At 35.4% G+C, this 21,509-nt stretch overlaps 1 protein-coding gene across 1 annotated transcript in view; it reads right to left on the reverse strand.

Moving 5' to 3' along the window:
• The window catches only part of LOC113233215 (rab GTPase-activating protein 1-like), an 80,811-nt gene that overhangs the window by 56,938 nt on the left and 2,364 nt on the right, over positions 1 to 21,509 (reverse strand). The window contains exons 3-5 of the mRNA XM_026468254.1: positions 16,242 to 16,463; positions 1,326 to 1,449; positions 342 to 528 (exon numbers count right to left, since the gene is read on the reverse strand). Of these exons, the coding sequence (XP_026324039.1) occupies positions 342 to 528; positions 1,326 to 1,449; positions 16,242 to 16,463 (533 nt within the window). The remainder of the gene's footprint in view (positions 1 to 341; positions 529 to 1,325; positions 1,450 to 16,241; positions 16,464 to 21,509) is intronic.

The raw sequence follows: 21,509 nt of genomic DNA on the forward strand, positions 1-21,509 counted from the left end.
CACGGACCAATGTACCTTGTAAAAGGTTCCAAAACAGAGCAGTGTGCGCGACATTAAGTAGGTAAATAAAGAAAACAACCAAATTTTTTAGCCGACTTCAAAAAAAGGAGGAGTTTCTCAATTCGTCTGTATATTCTTTTTTTATGTATGTTACGCAATAACTCCTCCATTTATGAATCGATATTGATGATTTTTTTCTTGTAGGAAAGAGGACACCTCAGAAGTGGTCGCATTTAAATTTGAAGAAAATATTCCACCTCTAACTCTAAGGGTGGTAAACTAGAGGATGAATGACTTTTGAGGTCGGTTTTTTAACCGGAGGTTAGGCTATTAAAACTTACACAACCAATCCCTGAGAGCATACGGGTATTGATATAGATACAGCAATGCCATCTCTATTTTCCGGCATAGAGCTAAGTTCCTTCATGATGCGTTGGATGTCGCTCTCCGACTTGGGGTCGGCGATGTTCTGTGCCCCCAGGTAACTCACGCCGCTGAACACAGTGCATTCTTGGTCCACGTCTGACACTGTAAAGGAAAGTTGTTGATATGGTGTACTGTTCGATATCGTAAAACACATTTGATGGTACAATTGAATGTACAGTCATGAGCGCATCAAAGTTGACACTTTGGACTTACAGCAGGCGGCATAGACTCGAATTAAAATTTAAAGTAACGTTTTCTTTTCAATGTACGTACTACGGCAAATAGTTAATGTATAATTTTTTGACAAACTTCTCGTAACGAGTATGACTAGTTTCGTAAAAAGATATGTTTTTTTTTTATTTCACTCGCAAAAGTGAAAAAGAAACATTTCAATGAATTTGACATGAAACTTTTGAAATCCGTTTTTATATTCACAGGGTTCCAGAGGATTTTACATATATACTGTAATATATTTTAAATTAAACTATCTTTGACCGTTGTACAATTAATTTAATAAATACGAATGTAAATTGGTCAGTGCATGTCTTTTAATACTGGAACCGATAAAATTTACTTAGCGGAACACTGGATACTGGCGAAATTCTAAAAGGGCACCACCAAATAAAAATTGTTTACTTTTAGTACTGAAGGTATGACTATCCTCCACTATATGTATTACAAATGGACGTAACTAACAGTTTAGACGTAAAAAGTTACAAAACATAGTCGTTTCAAAATTTAATGTAAGTTTTGTCCATTGATGTTTGTAAGTAGTGGAAAAATAGCGGTGAAGGTTCGGCTTTATTGCAAACAGATCTATCTGCATAAGGCCGTGGAGCCTTATCACACTGGCGATTTGCGTACGTCGTGGTCCTTTGGTGTCATAAAAACAAACTTACCTTCGTCGTCGCTTTCAATAGGCTTCATATGGTCGTGTTTTTCTGTCGGAGAAGGTGTGGAACCATTGGCGGAGGGTCCATCCATCTTGTAGAACTTGGACCCGCCAACGAGATGGCAGGAATCCTGTACACATAACAACATTACCGCCAGAACAAGAAAAGCCTGAAATCATAGGGCGTTTCGATGGATGGAGTAAAGTTTTTTTTTATCGCTCACAATCAACATAGCCCCGCACTAGAGAAACCCTGTGTCGCGGGTGCCATGGACACACACATAGATAACCACAAATTACACCCAAACTCACGAGAGATATAAATGTAGGCCATACAAATATTTCTCCCGGCCCGGGAATCGAACCTGGGACTTCTGCGTGGCAGTCGCCGTGGTAGCCGTTCGGCCACGGAGACAGTTAAGTGCAATTGCGATGCGAACAAAAATGGCAGTTTTGGAAATATTAACGTGATATTGGTTATACCAAATATTTGAATTGTAATCGTTGTTTCTAACAGGGTTGACATATTTTGCACAGGCTTCTATGTAGAGAGTGGAAAATGCCAAAAAACATGGTGAGAAAAATGACTAAAAATTACGTTATTTATTACACAATAATAATATGCTGTTGGTTTAATGTGAAGTAGGCTCGGCTTTGTTACTTCAATAGAAATAATACAAATAAATTTATAATTAATAATATTCTAATCATAAATTGGTTTAAATTCCATTATCTGACTGTTCTATTTTAGTCCTTGTTACTCTTTAACCCTGTTCACTGGCTGATCTGGGTTCAGGACCTGAGCTATATAAGATCCCTGTGCGGGCTTGCTTGCACAGGTTAGTTGCGCTCACCATTTAAAGTATTTTTATTTTATTTTATTAATATGACCATCTATCATGCAATAAAATAATACATAAACTTAAAAAATATGAAAATTTAACGGTTTACTGTTGCTTGGAATCTCAACGTAAAACATCCATTTTATATACAGCTATAATTATATGTATAAGTTATAAGTCTTTATAAAATGTTACAAGAGTCAGTATACGGACTCGATTTATTTACACCCACGTGTCTGTTTGTAAAATAATATATAAATAACCGAAGGGGAATTACAACATTACAAAGTGTTATACAAGTTGTGTTAATGATAAACAAAATAAAGTGACTTACATTATGTTTTAGTAACTTTATCCTGGTTATTGCTAAGCCTTGGTTTGACCTTCTTCCTTCGGCTCAAAATAAGCGTCAAGGAAAAAAAATCTCACTATGAGAATTCCGTGGTTTGCAAAGAGCAATAGTTTTAAAACTATTTCGATAGTAAGTCATGGTTTCCCATGGCGTGGTTGACTCGATGCAGATTGGAAACTTTACAAGTCTACGATCAGGTCGTGAAGCTTCACTGACATGCAGGTTTCATTGCGATTGTACTGCAGATGATTTGAAAAAACTTTGTGGTGCACAAGACAATGCTAGAGCAGCGTGCTCTGCCGCGATTTAGTATTACTTTTGTAATATCAGCATTAACAAATTTAGTCTGTTATGATCAGTCATCAGAATTGATGGAGTTAGTGTACCTAAAGTATGAACGTTTTATTAGTATGGATATACCCATGTCAGATAGTACTATAAAAACTTAAAACTTTATTTTTATAAATTAATTACAATTTGTAAATGGAACAAAAGTTTATCATGTCGATAATTTCAACGAACATTACGTTTTACGTATTTACGTTATTAGTATGGACATACCCATTTCATCATCAATGTGTATAAAATTTCTTTTTTTACCGTTTATTTTCTAAACAGTTAAAAATTTAAGTTGTCTCATGTTTATTTTTAAACGGTTAAAGTATTGAAATACGTGGGTACCTATAGAAACACAACTACAATATAATGTTTTTTTTTTGAGACAATAATTTGTAGCAAATACTTAATAGGAAATAATAATTTAGCGCCAATGTACTGAAATTACAATAAATAATGAGCATTACAATTACAATTTGCGTGATGTATCTCACTGCTGGGCAAAGGCCACGCACCCCGATCCTGAGCTAACTGGACTCAAACTTTGTTGTAGGCATCCAGTTCATCACGCCATCGCTTCCTCGGTGATAGCAATATGCATAATCAAATATAATAAGTTCTGGGGTTTGTAGAAGGGTATGTCCACGTTATTCTTGGGTTTAGCTAAATTAACTCCCTCAATTCCGATCACTAGTTATGATACCTAAGAGTAAGGAACTAGACTGGCAGTTCCGGCGTCACAAATTCTGAAGGTAAAAAAGATATCTGCTGTGAGTATACTGGTTGGTTAGTTTGCACCACGTCAGCACAATTTCTATTGCTAACTTACATACAATATTTGTTGTCTAGATAGCCTGAAAATAAGAGTATGACGAAGCAGTAACTAGATTTAGAATTAAATCCACCACTTGTACTGAAGGCTTTTGGGGACACGAAGAGGTGGCAGAGGAAGGGCTGTAGGGGTGTGTGATAAGGCTCATGAAAGGGGTCAGAGAATCTCGTTAGTTTAGAAGATCTATTAGGACAATATTTGTAAGTCAAGTAGAAAGAAATTGGAAGAGGTATATGAGAAGATTTGACACTCCATTAAAGGTTGTAGTGATAGAAAGAAATGTCGCATATTTAATTTACATTATGATATGGACTTAGGCGTGGCGACATAACTCTCAAATAGAGAAATACTGGTTTTTTTTTTAAATTACAGTCTTATAATATGGCCTATTTATTGTAAAGTTATCGTAAAATACTATCTAGTCTATATAACTACTAAATAAGGAACGGGTCGATAGTACGTGCTATCGGCCGAACCTCACTGATTGTTGTCGTAATTGTGTAAAGCGTACGAACTTATTAAATATTTAAAAGTGAACACACTAATTGTCGGTATGTCTGTCTACCTTTATATATACAGGGATACTTGTAAAATATTAACAAAGTTGCAAAAGTATATTACTAACATTATAAGGTCTTGTGAAAGAGTTCGTCCAGGGAAGTACTGTCACCTTACCTATTTCTGCCGCCAAGCAGTAATGTCAGCATTACTGTGTTCCGGTTTTGAAGGGAAAGGGTGCTGGTGAAATTACAGGCACATGGGACTTGTCAACTCATGTCTCAGGGTGACGGGCGCAGTGGCAGTATTCCTCCGATCTTTGCGTTTTAAAGCCCTGGGTGGCACTGCAACTGTTATGGACAGGCGTGTCGCTTATCACTAGACTACGACTTGTTCGTCCCGTGACTTGGTATTATAAAAAAAATATATTTATATAGATCGCTCTAAACGGTGATAACTCTGTGCGGTAACAAAAGAAAGGGCGTAAATACCAGTCCGATGCAAAACGCAGGAGCGGGTGTAGGGGTAGTTGGGTAGGACGCTTGCATGTTCATACTTCCTATCTTACTACCAAATACAAATTTAAAAAATGTCAGGTAGTACTATAAAAAATTTCAAACTTTTTTTTAGTATATTATTACAATTTGAAAAAAGTCATGGAACAAAAGTTTATCATATCAATACCTTGAACGAACACTACGGCAACTTTATTTTTTGGTAATTTTCTGTTATTTTTGTAAACTGCCGTATTTATTTACTAAAATTATGCTCCCGGAATTTTATGAAAAAAAAAAATAAAGAAACAAAAAAAAAATCGAAAAAACAAAGAAAAACCTACGAGGTTGTTAGTATTTTACAAGTACTTGAATATAACTCACTGATAGGACGAGTTTAGCCCGAACTATAGTTGATTATGGTGAAGTGCTTAAAAGAACGTTGCCCTTCTACAGAAACTTTTGCGGGCTTAGGTACAACAAATCACGAATTGCCGATTGCGATAAAACTATCGCAATCGGGTGAATAATAAGGACACGCATACGGGACAAACATCGTGGTTAATGTGCCAGACCACTACACAATTGCCTTTTTTTTCTTTTTTTATAAAATGTAAGTGCGCATTTGACCTCCGTCTCACAATGATGACGAGGATGAGGTCGACGATGGAACATGCATACCTAAATAATGCCTTCAAGTTTAACGTTCAAGGAACAAGCCTGCAGGCAGGGAATTTCACTCCATAGCCGTTCACCTTATAAATGTGGAAGCGTAACGCCTCGTGCGAATTGTTTGTAATATCCACAATCTATATTGTGGATATTCCAAAGATGGGTGGAACCCAAGCCCACGCGTAGTCCACCGGTGATGGAAAGAGGAAGGCGAAATTAAAAACTTATAATTCCATTGCACGCTCTCTGTGATATATCCTATAAAACAGGCAACTTTACGGCGGTGTTCAAGGCTCTGCAGCTTCGCCTTCACTAATTTCGAGTCACCTGTAAGCGTCTTGGCATGGCCTGATCTCAAACTAGGTAATACCCTGTATATGAATACCATAGCAACGGAATTCATTCTGGGGCACTTACCAGAACTCCTAGACTAGAACCAATTTTAATCGTATATAGAAAAGTTAATTTTTTCAAATCGGCCTTTCCGGGAATCGAACCAGGGATTCCTTCATCCAGCGCCCACATTGCAAACCGCCTGGGTCACCGAGGTTGTCCACATACAAAGAAATACTTATTTTCATATAATGAAAATATAGCGGTCGCTTTTGTAAATAGGGTACAATCTATATATTATTGTACATACCTAACTTAAAACCTACATAAGAACCCTAAGTAAATAAATCGACGTGTCAATGACACCATAAAGGTACAAGGTCGACCGTATAAGTAAAAAAAAGATTAAGTTTGTGGATGGTTGCTTATATTTTTCGGTTAATTTGGCGGCAACTAAAAGACTGACATAACGAATCTACTTTACGTATTGTGAACTTGACGTTATGTTACTTTAAACATAAATAAATAAAAATATGGCAATAGAGTGAAATTATGCCTGCTTATTCTCTGAACGGTATAATTTGGGCCTTTTTTGCGAGAGTGAATAGGCATTATTTAGGCGTGCATGCTAGATCGTCGACCTCATCGTCACTTTCAGGTAAGACAGAGGTTAAATACGAACTTATTTTCATCAAAAAAAGGGAACAAATGACACCAGAAATTACAACCAAACTCACGAGAGAAATAAATGTAAGCTATACAAATATTTCTCCCGTCCCTGTAGTTACATAGTGCCAGTTTGTTCCCATGATTTAATAAAAGCAAATACGGAAATTAAAAAAAAAAAATATTTCACGACTAAAAACTATACGGGAAAAATTATTTTATTACAAACGTGCAACCGAATAAAGATGTTATAAAAAAGTAAACTAACAAGTAAATGTAGTTAATAAATAAAAATTACCTTATTTAAAATTTGTGAAAATCGGCCGAAAGTCATGTTGTTTATTTTGCTATTTATATTATTCATTGAACACAAAACCTATTAAAATATTTCTTAAAACTTTTAAATAAGTTATAAAAACGAATTTACATTTTCAATTTATACAAAATTCCCTTTAAATAGCAATATTAACCGTCGCCGAAGTTGACCTGTCGTCGTCGTCTGAAGCGTGATATCGATACAAAATTAAACGTTGAAACATTATGAATCATACAAATGTGCCTCACTTCGCACGTCATGTAAGGACATATGTATGTACATAATAGAATTATAATGGTGTTGCTTTCGGGATAATGTTTGTTTTGATAGAAAAGACACTTCAACCACGTCGTGTTGTAATTTACAGCGAAATATTGTTTTTTATTAAAAAATAAATGCGATTTGGACCTCCATCTCAGCTGATGGAAAGTGACGATGAGGTCGAAGATATAGCATGCGCACCTAAATAATGCCTATTCATTCTCGCCTTGAAAAGACCCAAGTGATTTTAGCAGAGTGCTGAAACATTGTTTTATAAAAAAAAATGTTTTATTATTAATTTATTATTTTTAATTAATATAACCCCCTTTAAAGTTTTCAATAATTATTTATTATTTTTCAAATAATTAATTTCATCTCTTTTGAAACACGCAATGAAACTTAATTGAATTCGAATTATATTTATAGGCATTGTTGTGGGTTACGTGCGCCCAAATAAATAATTCAATTTTAATAATTATAATATAGAGTTTTTCGCTATCTTAGACATTGGAAATGCAACCTTTTTTGTTGTCGGATCTAAATCGCGTGTATTTGTTTTTCAAACAAACCAACGTTCCGGGTTCTTTATGAGTCCCATGGTCACGTCAGACTGAAATGGTAAATAGTTATTTTTAATATTAATGCAAACCACCCGATAAAAAATGATACTTTCAATTCCAATAAATATATAATTTTTACTAACCTTACAATAACTTCTTGTTTTTATATATTATATTTTATTTATTTATTTATTTTTAGGAAGATTTACAGCGAATTTATGATGTCAAATGAATGACGGGACAAACAAGTCGTGTCTGGTGTATGGCGACACGCCTCTCCATAGCAGTTGCAGTGCCAAAAATTCATATACGTCAGGAAAATGATATTTTTTTCTCAATTTTCCCTTATTTTACAGTTGACACCAGAAAATTGAAGACACTGTCCGAAAATGATGGAGTTATTGTATAGATTCTTTGTTGTTTTGATTTTGTTGTTAAAATTTCTAAAAATATTACTAAACCTAGGACTATTATGCTGAAATGCTAAATATTATGCTAAAAATATTACTAAACCTAGAACATAATAAGCCCCCAAATTGCAATATTTCAGAAATTTTTTCGAAAATATTTCTATTATTTGATTTTTTTCGGAAAATCACCGAACAGTAGATAACTATGTCCTGGTAATTCGGGAGGGGACAAAATAGATAACGAATGACAGATAAGAAGTTGTTGATAATTTATAATAGATTACAGTGTTATATTTATTTACCTTCCCGGTTATAATGAAAGTTGTCATCGTATCACGACTTATTTACGCTTAGCACTCGCACTTAACTTCACACAATCATCGTGTACAAAATCATTACCGCACATAAAATAACATTGTTCGCACGTAACATTTCACTTTCAATTTCCACAAAATATTAATTTATTGAATTTTAAACACGACTACCCACAGGCCGCGTTCGTTCACAATGCTTCTAGATCAAATTACATTGATCCGTGTATACAATGATCAATTACAATCGTTTTATGCACTTCGTATAAAATCAGCAATGTAACGAACAATCTCGAGTCGTCGCAAGCAAGGGTCCGTCCGCTTACGAGTAACAAGCGTAATTAATGAACATACAATGGGTTAAAGACAAAACAACTCGGCGACAATTACCGTTCACTGTTAGAGCACTGATTAAAGATGAGGTCATATTGAAATACATTACATGTCTTTACTACGATCACTTGACACTATTGATTAAACTTTTTTGACACTTTTTTGTCTGCCGAGAATCAGATTACCCGTCTGAATCAAGAGCCGTGACTAATGGGGTCAAGCACGTTGGACAATCGCAGGAACCATTGATAGAATGGTCACTACACATACGAACATTGCCACTTATCGTAGCCCGAACTAACATATTTAATAAAAAAAAATCTGCAATATGCGACCGAATTTGGGACAAACTATGAGACTCACCATGTATGGTTCGAGGATATCCTAATAAAATGGTTGCATTGTCAAAAGAGACTTCGTTTGTGTAGTGTGACGTCAGTAGTATGAAAAGAATTAGGTACGTAATATATATACCTTTTATATATTTTTTAATTTCGCATGAACGATGTTCAAAATTTATACAAGGCAACATATAAGTTTGGTACAGCATTAGTATCTGAATTTGTACTGAAACTGGCGAATATTATCCGGTAAAATGTATCTTTAAAATATTAACCTTATTTTCAAACTATTAAGTAGACTTTTAATTGCTTAAATACGGTAACGATGTTTTGATACAGCCATGCACGTTTTCATGAAAAAACAAAACACTCATAATTAAAACATAAAATGCGACTGCGTAACTTAGCCGAACATTAACCTTATAATTTAAACCAGTAAGATTACTTTTAATTGAAGTAGCGAAGTGATGAACGAGACAAAATATAATGTCACAAAATACATCACAATTATCACAATCGTGTATTTCCGTAAAACTCGAATAGCTCCGAAGCTTGAAATTTAAAATAGCATTCGAAATGAAAATTACCTTGATAACAATACGCCGAAAATTATCTTAATTGTTATTTTTAAGTTTATTGAATGTCAAGATGTTAGATCACCACGATATTCAATTATTTTATGAAGTTACTCCACTAGTTTGTTATAATTATTAATACAAAGATCGAACGCTTAGAAAAAATTCCTTCGACCCAACTGGATTCGAACCAGCGTCTTCCAGTACACCGTGCTAGATGCTATGTAACTAATCCACAGAATGAACTGGCGGGCCTTACGAATTTTCCTATGTGACTCTTGCAGATCTTTGTTTTTAGTTTTTAACGATTAATATTTATAAAATTAATTGAAACAACAAAATGCTAGCTATGCCTAGTGAATAAATAGAATAGAATGTGTTTGTAACAGAGACATATCAAAACGTGTCAAATGTCAATGTCAAAAAAGGCACAAATCAAATCGTTTTCCCAAAGATTTTCCTTTAAGTTTTATACGACGGAGCCATAGATACAAAAGTTGAAGTTGAAGTTAGTTTTCTTACTGTTAGTCAAAAATTAAAGAGACAATTTGGAATCAGCATAGATAATTACCAAATCATTATCACAGAATATCGAGTTCTTAGGTTTTCGCGATTGTTACACATAGGAAATGAAACTATACAATACAAGCTTGACTGTGAGTGCGGTCCCTCTTATATTGGACAAACGAAGCGAAGTATTTGTACCCGCGTCGAAGAACATATAGCTGATGTCAAACACCGTCGCGTAAACAAGTCTGCAGTCTGCGAGCATGTCATGGATAAACCTACACATTCAATGAAGTTTGACAAACCCCAGGTCCGTTACCTATCCAGAAACAACAGAAGTCCGTTATCTACCCAGAATGCTGTGAGAGGCCATTGAAATTAAAAAACATCCTAATTTCATCAGGGAAGATGGTTTCTCCGTACCACCAGTTTGGGATCCAGTATTTCCTCTGATGAAAAATCTCAAACAGACATAAGACTGCAATACTAACTAATATGTTTTAGTTTATTCTAATTTCTATTATTAATTAATAAAAAATTGAACTTAATAAAAATTCATTCAATAAAATAATTCGTTAAAGTTAATGTAGCGTAAATTGGAATGTTTTCTTTGTAAAATTAAAAATAAGGTATTTAATTAATAACTATTGTAACTATAGTGAAAAAATAGGGTGGTTTGCATTAATATTAGACATAACTGATTGAAGACTGTACCACCTCAGTCAACCGTGACCATGGGACCTGTAAAGGGCCCGAAACGTCGGTTTGTTAGAAAAAACAAATATACGCGATTTAAATCCGGAAAAATAGTTTCATTTCCTATAATTATCACAGAAAATAAATATTGATAGTTTCGAACCCAATAAATATATTGTTGTAGTTCGCTATAGAGAGAACGTTCAAAGAGGTCCTATCTGTAAAATCTACAGTGTTATCTTAATGAAGACGCGTTTAATACACAAATTGGGTTAAGTAAACTAATTCACGTTGACTACATATTCTGTTTACATACATAAACAGTTTGTAACCGAAAGGTGCAGTGGAATTTCAAGGTCGTAGAGAGTTACTGTCAAATAGTAAATGTGCACTGATATTTATGTTGAATATTTTGTCTAATTAAATGAATTTCATTTTAAAAAATTACCATAATTCGTTGCGATATATATTAAGATCGAGCTCGAACACCACTAACCTCACACAATCACTTGCTTTGAAGATAGTTGAAAATACATGACGTAGTAAATAGATTTTATTGTTTATTTTTTTATAATATCGAGTGACGGGACGAACAAGTCTTGTGAGTCTTATTATACACACATTAACACAAGCCCCTTTTATTTATTTTTTAATATTAAACTCTGTATTTCGTTGGAACTGTTTACTTAATACTAGAGACTAGAGCTGGTCCTGGAACGCTTTACCGGTTTTTTACTATCAGACTTTGGGCTCAATTTAGTATAAATTAAGCTCTTGTTACAAGTAAATATATTGATTACTACTTCTTCATGTGCTTGTGATGCTTCGATGGAAAAGAATGTATTTTTTTCATGTAGAAGAAAAAATAGAGCGAATGTGGATGGAGGCGAGTGGAGAGGTCGACCTCCGCGTACATACCTCAATAAAAAATGGAATGTCCTTAAGAAGGCCGGGTTAAAAGTACCAAGAATGGGCACGTACGAAGAAACTGATAGGAGTCGACGAGGCGAAGGTTTGTCAGGAGTGTAACAAGCGGAGGTCCATGGCGTCTTCCTAACCCGGTGGGAGAATGGTGTAATGATGTGTATGTAATGTACATACTTAATATTATTCAAGTAGCCAACTCTAAAACTGCAATGAACTAGATAAACAGTCCAATGACTCGTCCGTCTAAAATACATCAATTAGAACTTGAGATAACGCAACTCGCGTTAACAAGATGCTGTTTCGCAAATTAGCAGTGGTACAGGTTGAAAACTTGGGTAATTTATTTTCCTTTGTTTGCAAAAAATGTTTAAATATGAACAATGACGAGTTTTTAGGTTTTCCCGATTATAACATGTTGTTAATGAAAGTATTTTGTTTCGGATCCAAATCACGTAGATTTGTTTTTTCAAACAAACCAACGTTTCGGGCCCTTTACAGATCCCATGGTCAGGCCTGACTGGGCAAGTCTCGGCCTGAAAAAGTTGTATAAAAAGTCGGCAAAAAATATACACTATATAGATTTTATGACTATCGTGGCTATTTACTATTAATTTATAAAAAGAATTTCGTTTTTTAATGTGCCTACGAAAAAAAATCTAAATTCTTGGAATTATACGATTATGGTACCATAATAGTAATAGTATTCCAAAGTTTTTCACGTGCTCCTTTGAAAAATGAACATTTATACTGTCTTCGTAAGAAAGAAAGCACATAAAAAAAATTCGAAGTTCTTTTTAGTATAATAATTACAACAAATTAGTGATAATAAATCGTAAATAGCCACGATAATCTTAAAATCTATAAAACATATAACATATTTGTTGCTGACTTTTTTTTATACAACTGTCTGACTTTGACTTTCACAGTCAGGGACTTTCGCGTGACCATGGGACCTGTAAAGAGCCCGAAAAGTTGGTTTGTTTGGAAAATCAAATATACGTGATTTAGATCCGGTATGGTGTAACAGGCTGGCATCCCTAACACTGTCACAGTGTCTATTTTGCGTGTCACATCTATTGTTGCTATGGTCGCGTATCGTACCAATTTTGCCGCCTTTCAAACAGATATCTCTATATTGTCAATTAATCAACTAATATCTTATGGCAGAATAGCCATATCTGATTGGAAGAAACCTGAAGTGTCGTAATTAAGCGACTAATTACGGTGTAAACGGCGCTGGGGTCATATTATCATAGCATTTACGAGAGTGCCGATGCTAAATTTTTCTCCCAGGCATATTTCCGTCTGAACCTTATGTTGAAATTATTTTTGTGTCCTGTTAGATCTCTATTTTTCCTGTTGGCTAAAGATGTTGTCTTCCTGATCGTGCCCCACAACTGCGGACCATAAGGTCTTCGTGTAAAAAATATATGAGCATCTTAAACTTCCATTGTGGGTTCCACCACTCAACGGTCTGATGGATGTCAGCAAAATTCCAGAACTGGAATGGCATTACAACTCTCTCCCACAGACACGATGCGTAAAAACATTTTTTACTATTTAAAAATATTTACGCACCAACTCCACAAGCAAAAAATACAATTAATATTATCGTAACATATCTGGATCTGTATACAAAAAACGCACAGTGGTTTTCTGAGCTCTGGGTCCATAACCGAAATGTAGTAGAAAATAAATAAATTTCTGAATTATATTATGTGTTTCAGGTGAAAAAACGAAAAGCATAGGATAATAGAATATCTTATATAACATCAAACGAGCTTCTTGAAGTGAAGTTCGATCATTATTATATGAGTCGCTTCATTCGTAGATACAAACATTAACTAGGTAGTCCTTTTAACCTACAAGGCACTTCGCCGTACCTTCAGCTACGGTGGCCGAAATCTCTGGGATTAACTTGGGCGCCTGTAGTAATGGGCAATTTTCTGGAATCAAATGTTCTTTGATGACGGTGTCCTTTGTTTCTTTCTTCATGCCTTTTCGAAGTATGGGCATCTAAAGACGCGACAAATTTTCGTGAATTTTTGGGGCCGAACTTTGGCGCCTCTTCTATGCTCTCGCCCAAAGCGGTGAGAATATTAGGGTATAATTGCGAAATCGGAACTTGTTCCTGGTCGCCATCCGTCTTATTTGAGACTCCGTTTTGTACAATTTTGTTCTAGTGCATCTAAGGACTAAGGACTCTGGGTCGGCGTAATTGTGTTGTTCGACATCTACAAGAAACGATAACAAAGTTATTGCGCTAATGTGGCTACCAATAAAAAATAATAATATAGGCGGGTAGGGAAAACGAAATTGTTGCTAAACCTTAAAGGGATATAAAAATATGCACTTACTTAGTTTAAGTAGCTACCACGTGTTAACACTCGGTTAACCTCATTGGTTAAGTGCGAAAAAGAAATACATAACATTATAAATTGCCATTGCGAGGATACACGATCCACCTCAGGTGTACGTTTATTCTTTCTGATTCGAATTTTTATTAGAGAATAACGTAACGTACATAATTATGTTCGCTTAAGCGATTACGTGATACCATCGTGTTAACACACGGTTAACCTCTTGGCATGACAAGGTACCTACCTTCGTGATGACACACAGGCATTTTTACAAAAAACACGGGAATATCGTTATTTTTCATGATTCCAAATTTTTACTCACCCGAATTTTCGTCGTAGTCATCCGATAATTCGTCTGCGTTTTCTCTGGATTTTTCGACGATATCGCTCAATTTTTTCTTCATGCTTCCTTTTCGGCATGTTGACAGTGGTGTCAAAGTATGTGGCGGCAAAGTATTTTTTTAACAAAACGTTATGGCACGTGCGCACGATGCCTCACACGAAAAAAGAATGAAGTGACAGTTGGAAAGATGGGGTAAAGAATCGATACTTCAAACCCGCGAGGTACCTTGTAGGTTAAAAGGACTACCTAGTTAAAGTTTGTATCTAAAGAATGAAGCGACGAAATATAATTTAAGACAGATATAAAATGTCACAAAAATAAATATATTGAACTATTTGTAGCTAGTACGATCACAAAAATAACTTCAACACCTTAATCTTGCTTTTTATCAGAAATGTACTTATAGTAGGAGCATTTTAAGGCTATTATTCCTGGAACGCACAAATCAGCTTTATAGTATTTCGGCTGACCAAAAAGAAAAGTACATCAGACCATTATAACAACGCATATTACTAAAACACGAGAATAATGCTAATCGGGTATTAAAGAGCCTTTTCAAGGTTTGTCATAATAACCGTAACGGTCTTACCCCTCATAGCTTTTTTGACTATTTCAAGAAAATACATTATGGTACTCATTCCGCCACATGAACAAAATATGGATTTCGCTAGCACACAAAATTTTACTGAAATATCTCCGTGCTCTTCCAACTTTAAGAAATTTGTATTCTTACGTGTATCAGGAGTGTAATTTACGAACTCACAGTAACACTATTTGCGCACGAACAGTTTAATCCCTCACCTTGTGTTAACTAATTTGTCGCAGAATTCGACGCCCTAATTGCACGGTTAACGGTCAAATAAATTCCAACATCAAAATGGTTTTACTACGTATTAAAACGTATGTGTAACTACGGTTCGTTAGGTCGTTTTGATTACGTTACACTGATTATTATGTCGTAAATGGATTTTATTTTGTTTGAGATTAATGAAGTGTTACCACGTATTTTTTTTATGCGTGGTTTATTACAGAAGAGATGTAAGTGGAGAACTGAAAACGCTTGTAATGCTTGTCATACAAACCAGCTGATTAGGTAAGAAAATTTTCACTATTACACCTCATCATCATCATCATCATCATCATCATCATCAACCCATTTATGTCCCACTGCTGGGCACGGGTCTCCTTTCAAACGAGTGTTTAGGCCATAGTCCGCCACACTGGCCCATCACGATGAAACCTGCACGATGGTTTCCTTCACCGAAAACCTCATAATAAATTTCAAATTCAATTTCGCACATAAATTCCGAGAAACTCAGAAGTGCGAGCCCGGATTCTAACCTACGACCTTCTGCTTGAGAGGCAGTAGGTCAAACCATTAGGTTACCACGGCTTCATTCATTATTACACCTAAAATTGTGGTTTACAAATACGAAGGACAGATATATATAAAAAATATGTTTGTAAAATAGTGAACAAAAATATATTAGCAATTTAGCACATAACTGCAATCTTTTTATGGAGTTTGATATTCATACAACACGTCTCAATGGTTTTTTTACATTTCATTCTAATATTTTTATATCATAATTAAATAAATTATTATCCCAGCAATTGGACAAAAGTGGCTCATAAACGTAATAATAAAATAAATAAATCATGTTCTATTCATCATACGTCGCAAACAAACATATTTGTTCAAAAGCACAGATGGCGTTGATGAAATAGCGCGCATGAGAATGTTGATGAAATAGCGCGAATGAGATAAAGGCGAAGCAAAACCAGTGTTGTACCTTGCAAAATTCTTAAGTTATGCCTACCTAATTGGGAGACAGTTGGAAAAATTTTAAATATTGGAAAAAAAAATACATACAATTTTTTTTATATATACTTTTTCACAACCCAACATTACACAGATGTAACAATTTGTACAAAATATAAATCAATACACCACTAACCTGTTTATGCGCATTATTTTCCTGGATAGCGGTAGCCCCGTCTGCATCGCTCATTTTCTCTTTTGTCTCTGGGTCACTCTCTACCTCGAAGATCACCTTATAGAGGTCGAGACCGTCAGGTACGTCTGCCTCTATATTTGCTTCTGGACGTATTGTTAGCTCCTGATTGATAAGCTGGCTTCGACTTATGCGGAGAGATCCTTGAAGATTCTCTGCTATTGCCTAAAATAAAAGAAATAATGCACGTAAATATCACAGACTTCCGAGTGAAATGGTCCATTTGATACATCCACCTTGAGTCAACTGGTGTAGCTTATAATATATACATTTATATTTTATTATTTACCATATTTTGTCAGGTGTTTTAAATGAATGTACGAAAGATGACCTCTACTATGCTAGCTCTACAGGATGTCTATGCTAATACTCAATAAGCGTCAAAGCGAGCATCTTTCGTCATACAGTTTTTTTTATAATATCCACTGACGGGACGAACAAATCATGCGCCTGAAGGTAAGCTACACGCCTGTCCATAACAGTTGCAGTGCCACTAAAGAACTTTAAATAGCCAAGATGTTAGGGGTAACGCTACTGTGCTCGTCACCCTGAGACATAAGTTGGCAAGTCCCATGTGCCTGTAATTTCACCAAAAAAGTGGTAGTTTCTTCGGTACCATATAATATTGCTTTAGATTGTTTATTTCCAAAAAAACGTAAATGAATCTTGGTAGTTTTGATATCCACAATACCAGGGAAGTATTGCCATATTTATTTGGTCTGTGATTGCCACCTCACCAATTTCTGCCGCCGAGTAGTTATGTGAGCATCCTTACCCTTCAAAATCGAAATGTTACTGGTGCAGTGGCAGTCTCCCTCTCAGATCTTTGCCATTTAAAGCTCTGAGCGGCAATGCAACTGTTATGGACAGTCGTGTCCCTTACCATCAGTTGCACGACTTGTTCATCCCGTCAGTTGGTATCATAAAAAAATCCTCTTGAGTTTCGACGCCTACTTCATAACCACCCTGTAACACTGCAGCATTTTTTTTTTCATTGTGTCAGACACAATGGCAAATTGAAAATGGTTTAGATACAGTCAAGAGTGTGCTGGACTGTGTAATTGCAAATGGAATAGAGTTGAATTTAAGTGTCATGTTAAAATGGTGCAATGCAATTGTCAGTACTAAAATATTGTCTGTTTAAAGGTGAAATCACATAAGTGACTTTTAAACAAGTCTCTAATTTATATAGGTACGGTAAGAAAATCACTATCTTTCTGCACGTAAAACTCAATAACGAAAAAGCTATAAACTTAATAAGAGTTTTACCTGCAGAAAGATGGTGATTTTCTTAGAACAGGTACATAATTTAGAGATTTTTTTTTGTGGAAAATGTCACTTATGTGGTTTTACCTTTAATAAGAGTCAAAATCATTTTCGTGTTGACAATATTCATGTACATAATTTATAGAGAGATTTAGAATTAGTTGAAGTGGTAGACATATTTTTGGTTTAAAGCCGTTTAAAAAAAAATCTATAAGGTTCTTGAAAGTATGTGTTTGTGATTGTATAAGTATATTCATAAGTATATTTTTGTAACGACAACACATGTAAAGCACTTATAAATAAATAAAATAAATAAATAAATAATAACGACTTGGAATAAACTGGCGATCAAATGATTTTCACTGTGGGCACTTGATGAGGAGCTTGATGAGCTTGTCTAAATTGATTCTGATCTATGTGTCAGGTTGTGCCCCTGAGTGAATTCCCTTGCTATGATTACCGATTGCCTTGTAGTTATTATTATTATCATCAATAACTCTTTAATTTTCTGAACTATCTCTTGGTGGTTTACAAATATGAAGGAGAGATATATATTTTTTTTTTTTTTTTTTTTTTTGTATGATTACTTCATTTGCAATCGGCCGCCAGGCCATAAGCGAATCTTTTGAACGAGAAAAGACGTGTTTTGGTGGATGCGGCCAGTGCCGCACCTCCCAACTATAGAACATGGCCTCGCTTAAGCCGTTTGACCATAGTTGATGGATCTAGAAGTTCCGCGATGAGTGGGTTCGGGTGGCAGGATAGTCGCTCTTTGTGCTTAGTTTTATGTCGGTCGATCTCAGCAGCTACCGATATGACGTTTAGATGACCATGGATCTCTTCATTACGAGTGAACCAAGGGGCATTGACTATTGCCCTCAGGATACAATTCTGCACTCGTTGGAGACAAAGTATATTACTCTTGCTAGCCACACCCCACAGCTGAATACCGTATGTCCAAATGGGTTTTAAGACCGAGTTGTAGATTAGAAGTTTGTTGTCTACTGATAATGCTGAATTTCTTCCCATGAGCCAATGAAGGTTACGATATTTGAGATTGACTTCATCTCTTTTTCGTTTTATGTGATGCTTCCATGTGAGACGTCTGTCCAAGTGAAAACCGAGGTACTTCACACAATCAGAATGTGGTAATATTTCATTACCAAGTCTTACTGGATTACAGTTTCCTTTTCTCAGTGCAAATGTGATATGATGCGATTTGGTGGCACTGGCCCGGATGCGCCATTTACAGAACCATCTGTGGGTAAGATCGAGTTGGAGTTGGAGATTTGTGCTAGCTGTAACAGGATTCCCGTCAACGGATAAAAGGGCTATATCATCGGCGTATGTAGCAACTGTGATGTTATCCGATATCGGTAAGTCCGATGTAAAGATGTTATACAGAACCGGGCCGAGGACTGAGCCCTGTGGTACGCCTGCCAGGATATTGTACATGTTTGATCTCGCTTCTCTGTGTTTAACTTGGAACGAACGACCCGACAGGTAAGACTCTATGAGAAGAAACATCGAGTGTGGAAGACTGTCTTTAACCTTGGCCAACAATCCCTTGTGCCACACCCGATCAAAGGCTTGCTGCACATCGAGGAAGGCCGCAGAACAATATTTTTTGTGTTCAAAGCTCTGTCGGATCGTGTGGTATACCCGATGAACCTGCTCAATAGTTGAGTGAGACTTACGGAATCCAAACTGGTGACATGGCACAACACAGCAGTCATCCATAAGCGGTTTGAGTCTGGCGAGTAATATCCTTTCCCAGAGCTTAGACAGCACAGGCGTTAGACTAATGGGCCGGTAAGAGGAAGCCTCTTGTTCAGGTTTTCCTGGTTTGTGGATCATTACTACCTGGGAAATCTTCCATATGGATGGAAAGTGACCCGTCCTGAGAATGGCATTGAACAAACAGGTTAAAAATGTAATGCACTTCCTTGGGAGATTTTTTAATATTTTCGGAGTGATAAGATCAAATCCCGGGGCCTTTTTTGGATGTAATGATCTTATTCCTTGCGCAATTTCTCTTGGAGAGGTAGGTTTAAGAGGTAAACACATTTGAAGGTTCTGCGCTAGAGCTGTCTCCAAGTCAGACTCTTCATCGGTCACTTTGTCATTCGGCTGAAACACTTCAGCTAGGTGCTTAGCAAATACTTCCGCCTTTTCTGTATCTGTTCTCGCCCATGTTCCCGTTTCTGTTCTGATAGGAGGGTACTGTTGTTGGGGTCTATTTAAGCCTTTAGTTGCCTTCCAAAGTGAGTGCTCACCATGTCCAGTAGAGTCCATCATATGCAAGTTAGTGTTAACTACAGAGTTGATTGATGCATTGATGATACTCTTGAGCTCTATGCATGCCTTATTATATCTATATTTGTCCAGCGGATGACGCGACTGATGCCAGACTCGCCTTAGACGGCGCTTTTCCAGGATTGTTGCACGAATATTCGATGGTTGGGTGGGTTATATATAAAAAAGAGATATATATATAGGAGAGATATATATAAAAAATATATTTGTAAAATAGTGCACAAAAATATACTAGCAATTTAGCACATAATTGCAATCTATTTATGGAGTTTGATATTCATACTACACGTCTAAATGCTTTTTTTACATTTCGTACTAAAATACTTAAATAATAATAGCATATTATATAGTCTTTATTTCACTTGTGCACTAATTACACTTGTAATAAATATAAATACTTTTTTAATTATTAGTTTATTACAAAATTGGATTTCTCTGAGTAGAAAAAGCCTAAATTATTTCGCTTTTAAACACTTTTTCTATTATTTTTATATTTTATTTCTCGCACATATATAATAAAAACAAATCAAATTCATATCCATGAATTCCAATCTGAACTATATTACAAATTTTCTAGGATAACCCTGTGAGACTTCACAAAATTCTACATAATATATTATGTCCTTGTAATGATGTCTACTAATTTACGTATTTTATAAACTATTTTTATAAGTATCACTTTTAAGTGAATAGATTTTGTTTAAGCAAATACATAAAATTAAAGTAAAGTAAAATCAAATTAGTAAGAAATGAGCAGAGAAACTTTTTTTAAATTAATTTATCTTTACGACAACGGACAAAGATTACTTCATTAGCAGGGATCGGAGTAGGCAGAGCTTTTACCTAAACTTCGAGGAGCCTAGACAAAAAATAGATAGAGTTTTTTTACCTAAACTTCGATGAGCATAGAGAGAAAATGGAGACTTCCTTACGACAATATTTTTTAGGAGGTATAAGTAGTGCGTATTCACAGGTTTAATAATATGTCCTATGTGTATGTTTAAGATAGGTCTAATAATATGTCTGTAGTGATTCCAAGACTGGATCAACTGACTTTGTAACAATGGGGCACTATAGGTATGGTACCATACACACAACAAACACACATTTTATTTTTTTCCTACTAAAATTGATTTATGGCAAAATGTGACATGACAAAATTTAATTAGGACATTAGGATCTTTCAATTGCAATTTTTTTCGTGAAAAAAAATCAAATATCCGCAATATCGCTGATCCGACCCACTGTGTCGCAAAATTAAGATAAATATAGTGTAAGTAGTCTCCCCAATCACCTCAATTTTTAATGTACTTAAGTGATTTCACGAGTCCCGAACAGGTCCAGGTCCTAAAAAAATATTGTTGTAAGGCAGTCTCCATTTTCTCTCTATGCTCATCAAAGTTTAGGTAAAAAAACTCTACCTATTCCAATCCCTGTTCATTAGACTGCATTTGCTAGAGGTGAGGCATATTGATAAAAAGTTTTCGATGATTTAATGAATAAATATATAGTGTGTACCAACAAGAGTTTAACCTATTAGGTAATTAGTGATATGATATCAATGTTTTTAATCTACATTATGAGTCTCAAATATATTAAAATATCAATTGAAATGGCATTTGAATTTAG

The sequence above is a fragment of the Hyposmocoma kahamanoa genome, unplaced genomic scaffold, assembly GCF_003589595.1.
Source record: "Hyposmocoma kahamanoa isolate Upper Pololo Valley unplaced genomic scaffold, ASM358959v1 78, whole genome shotgun sequence".
Classification (NCBI taxonomy): Eukaryota; Metazoa; Arthropoda; class Insecta; order Lepidoptera; family Cosmopterigidae; genus Hyposmocoma; species Hyposmocoma kahamanoa.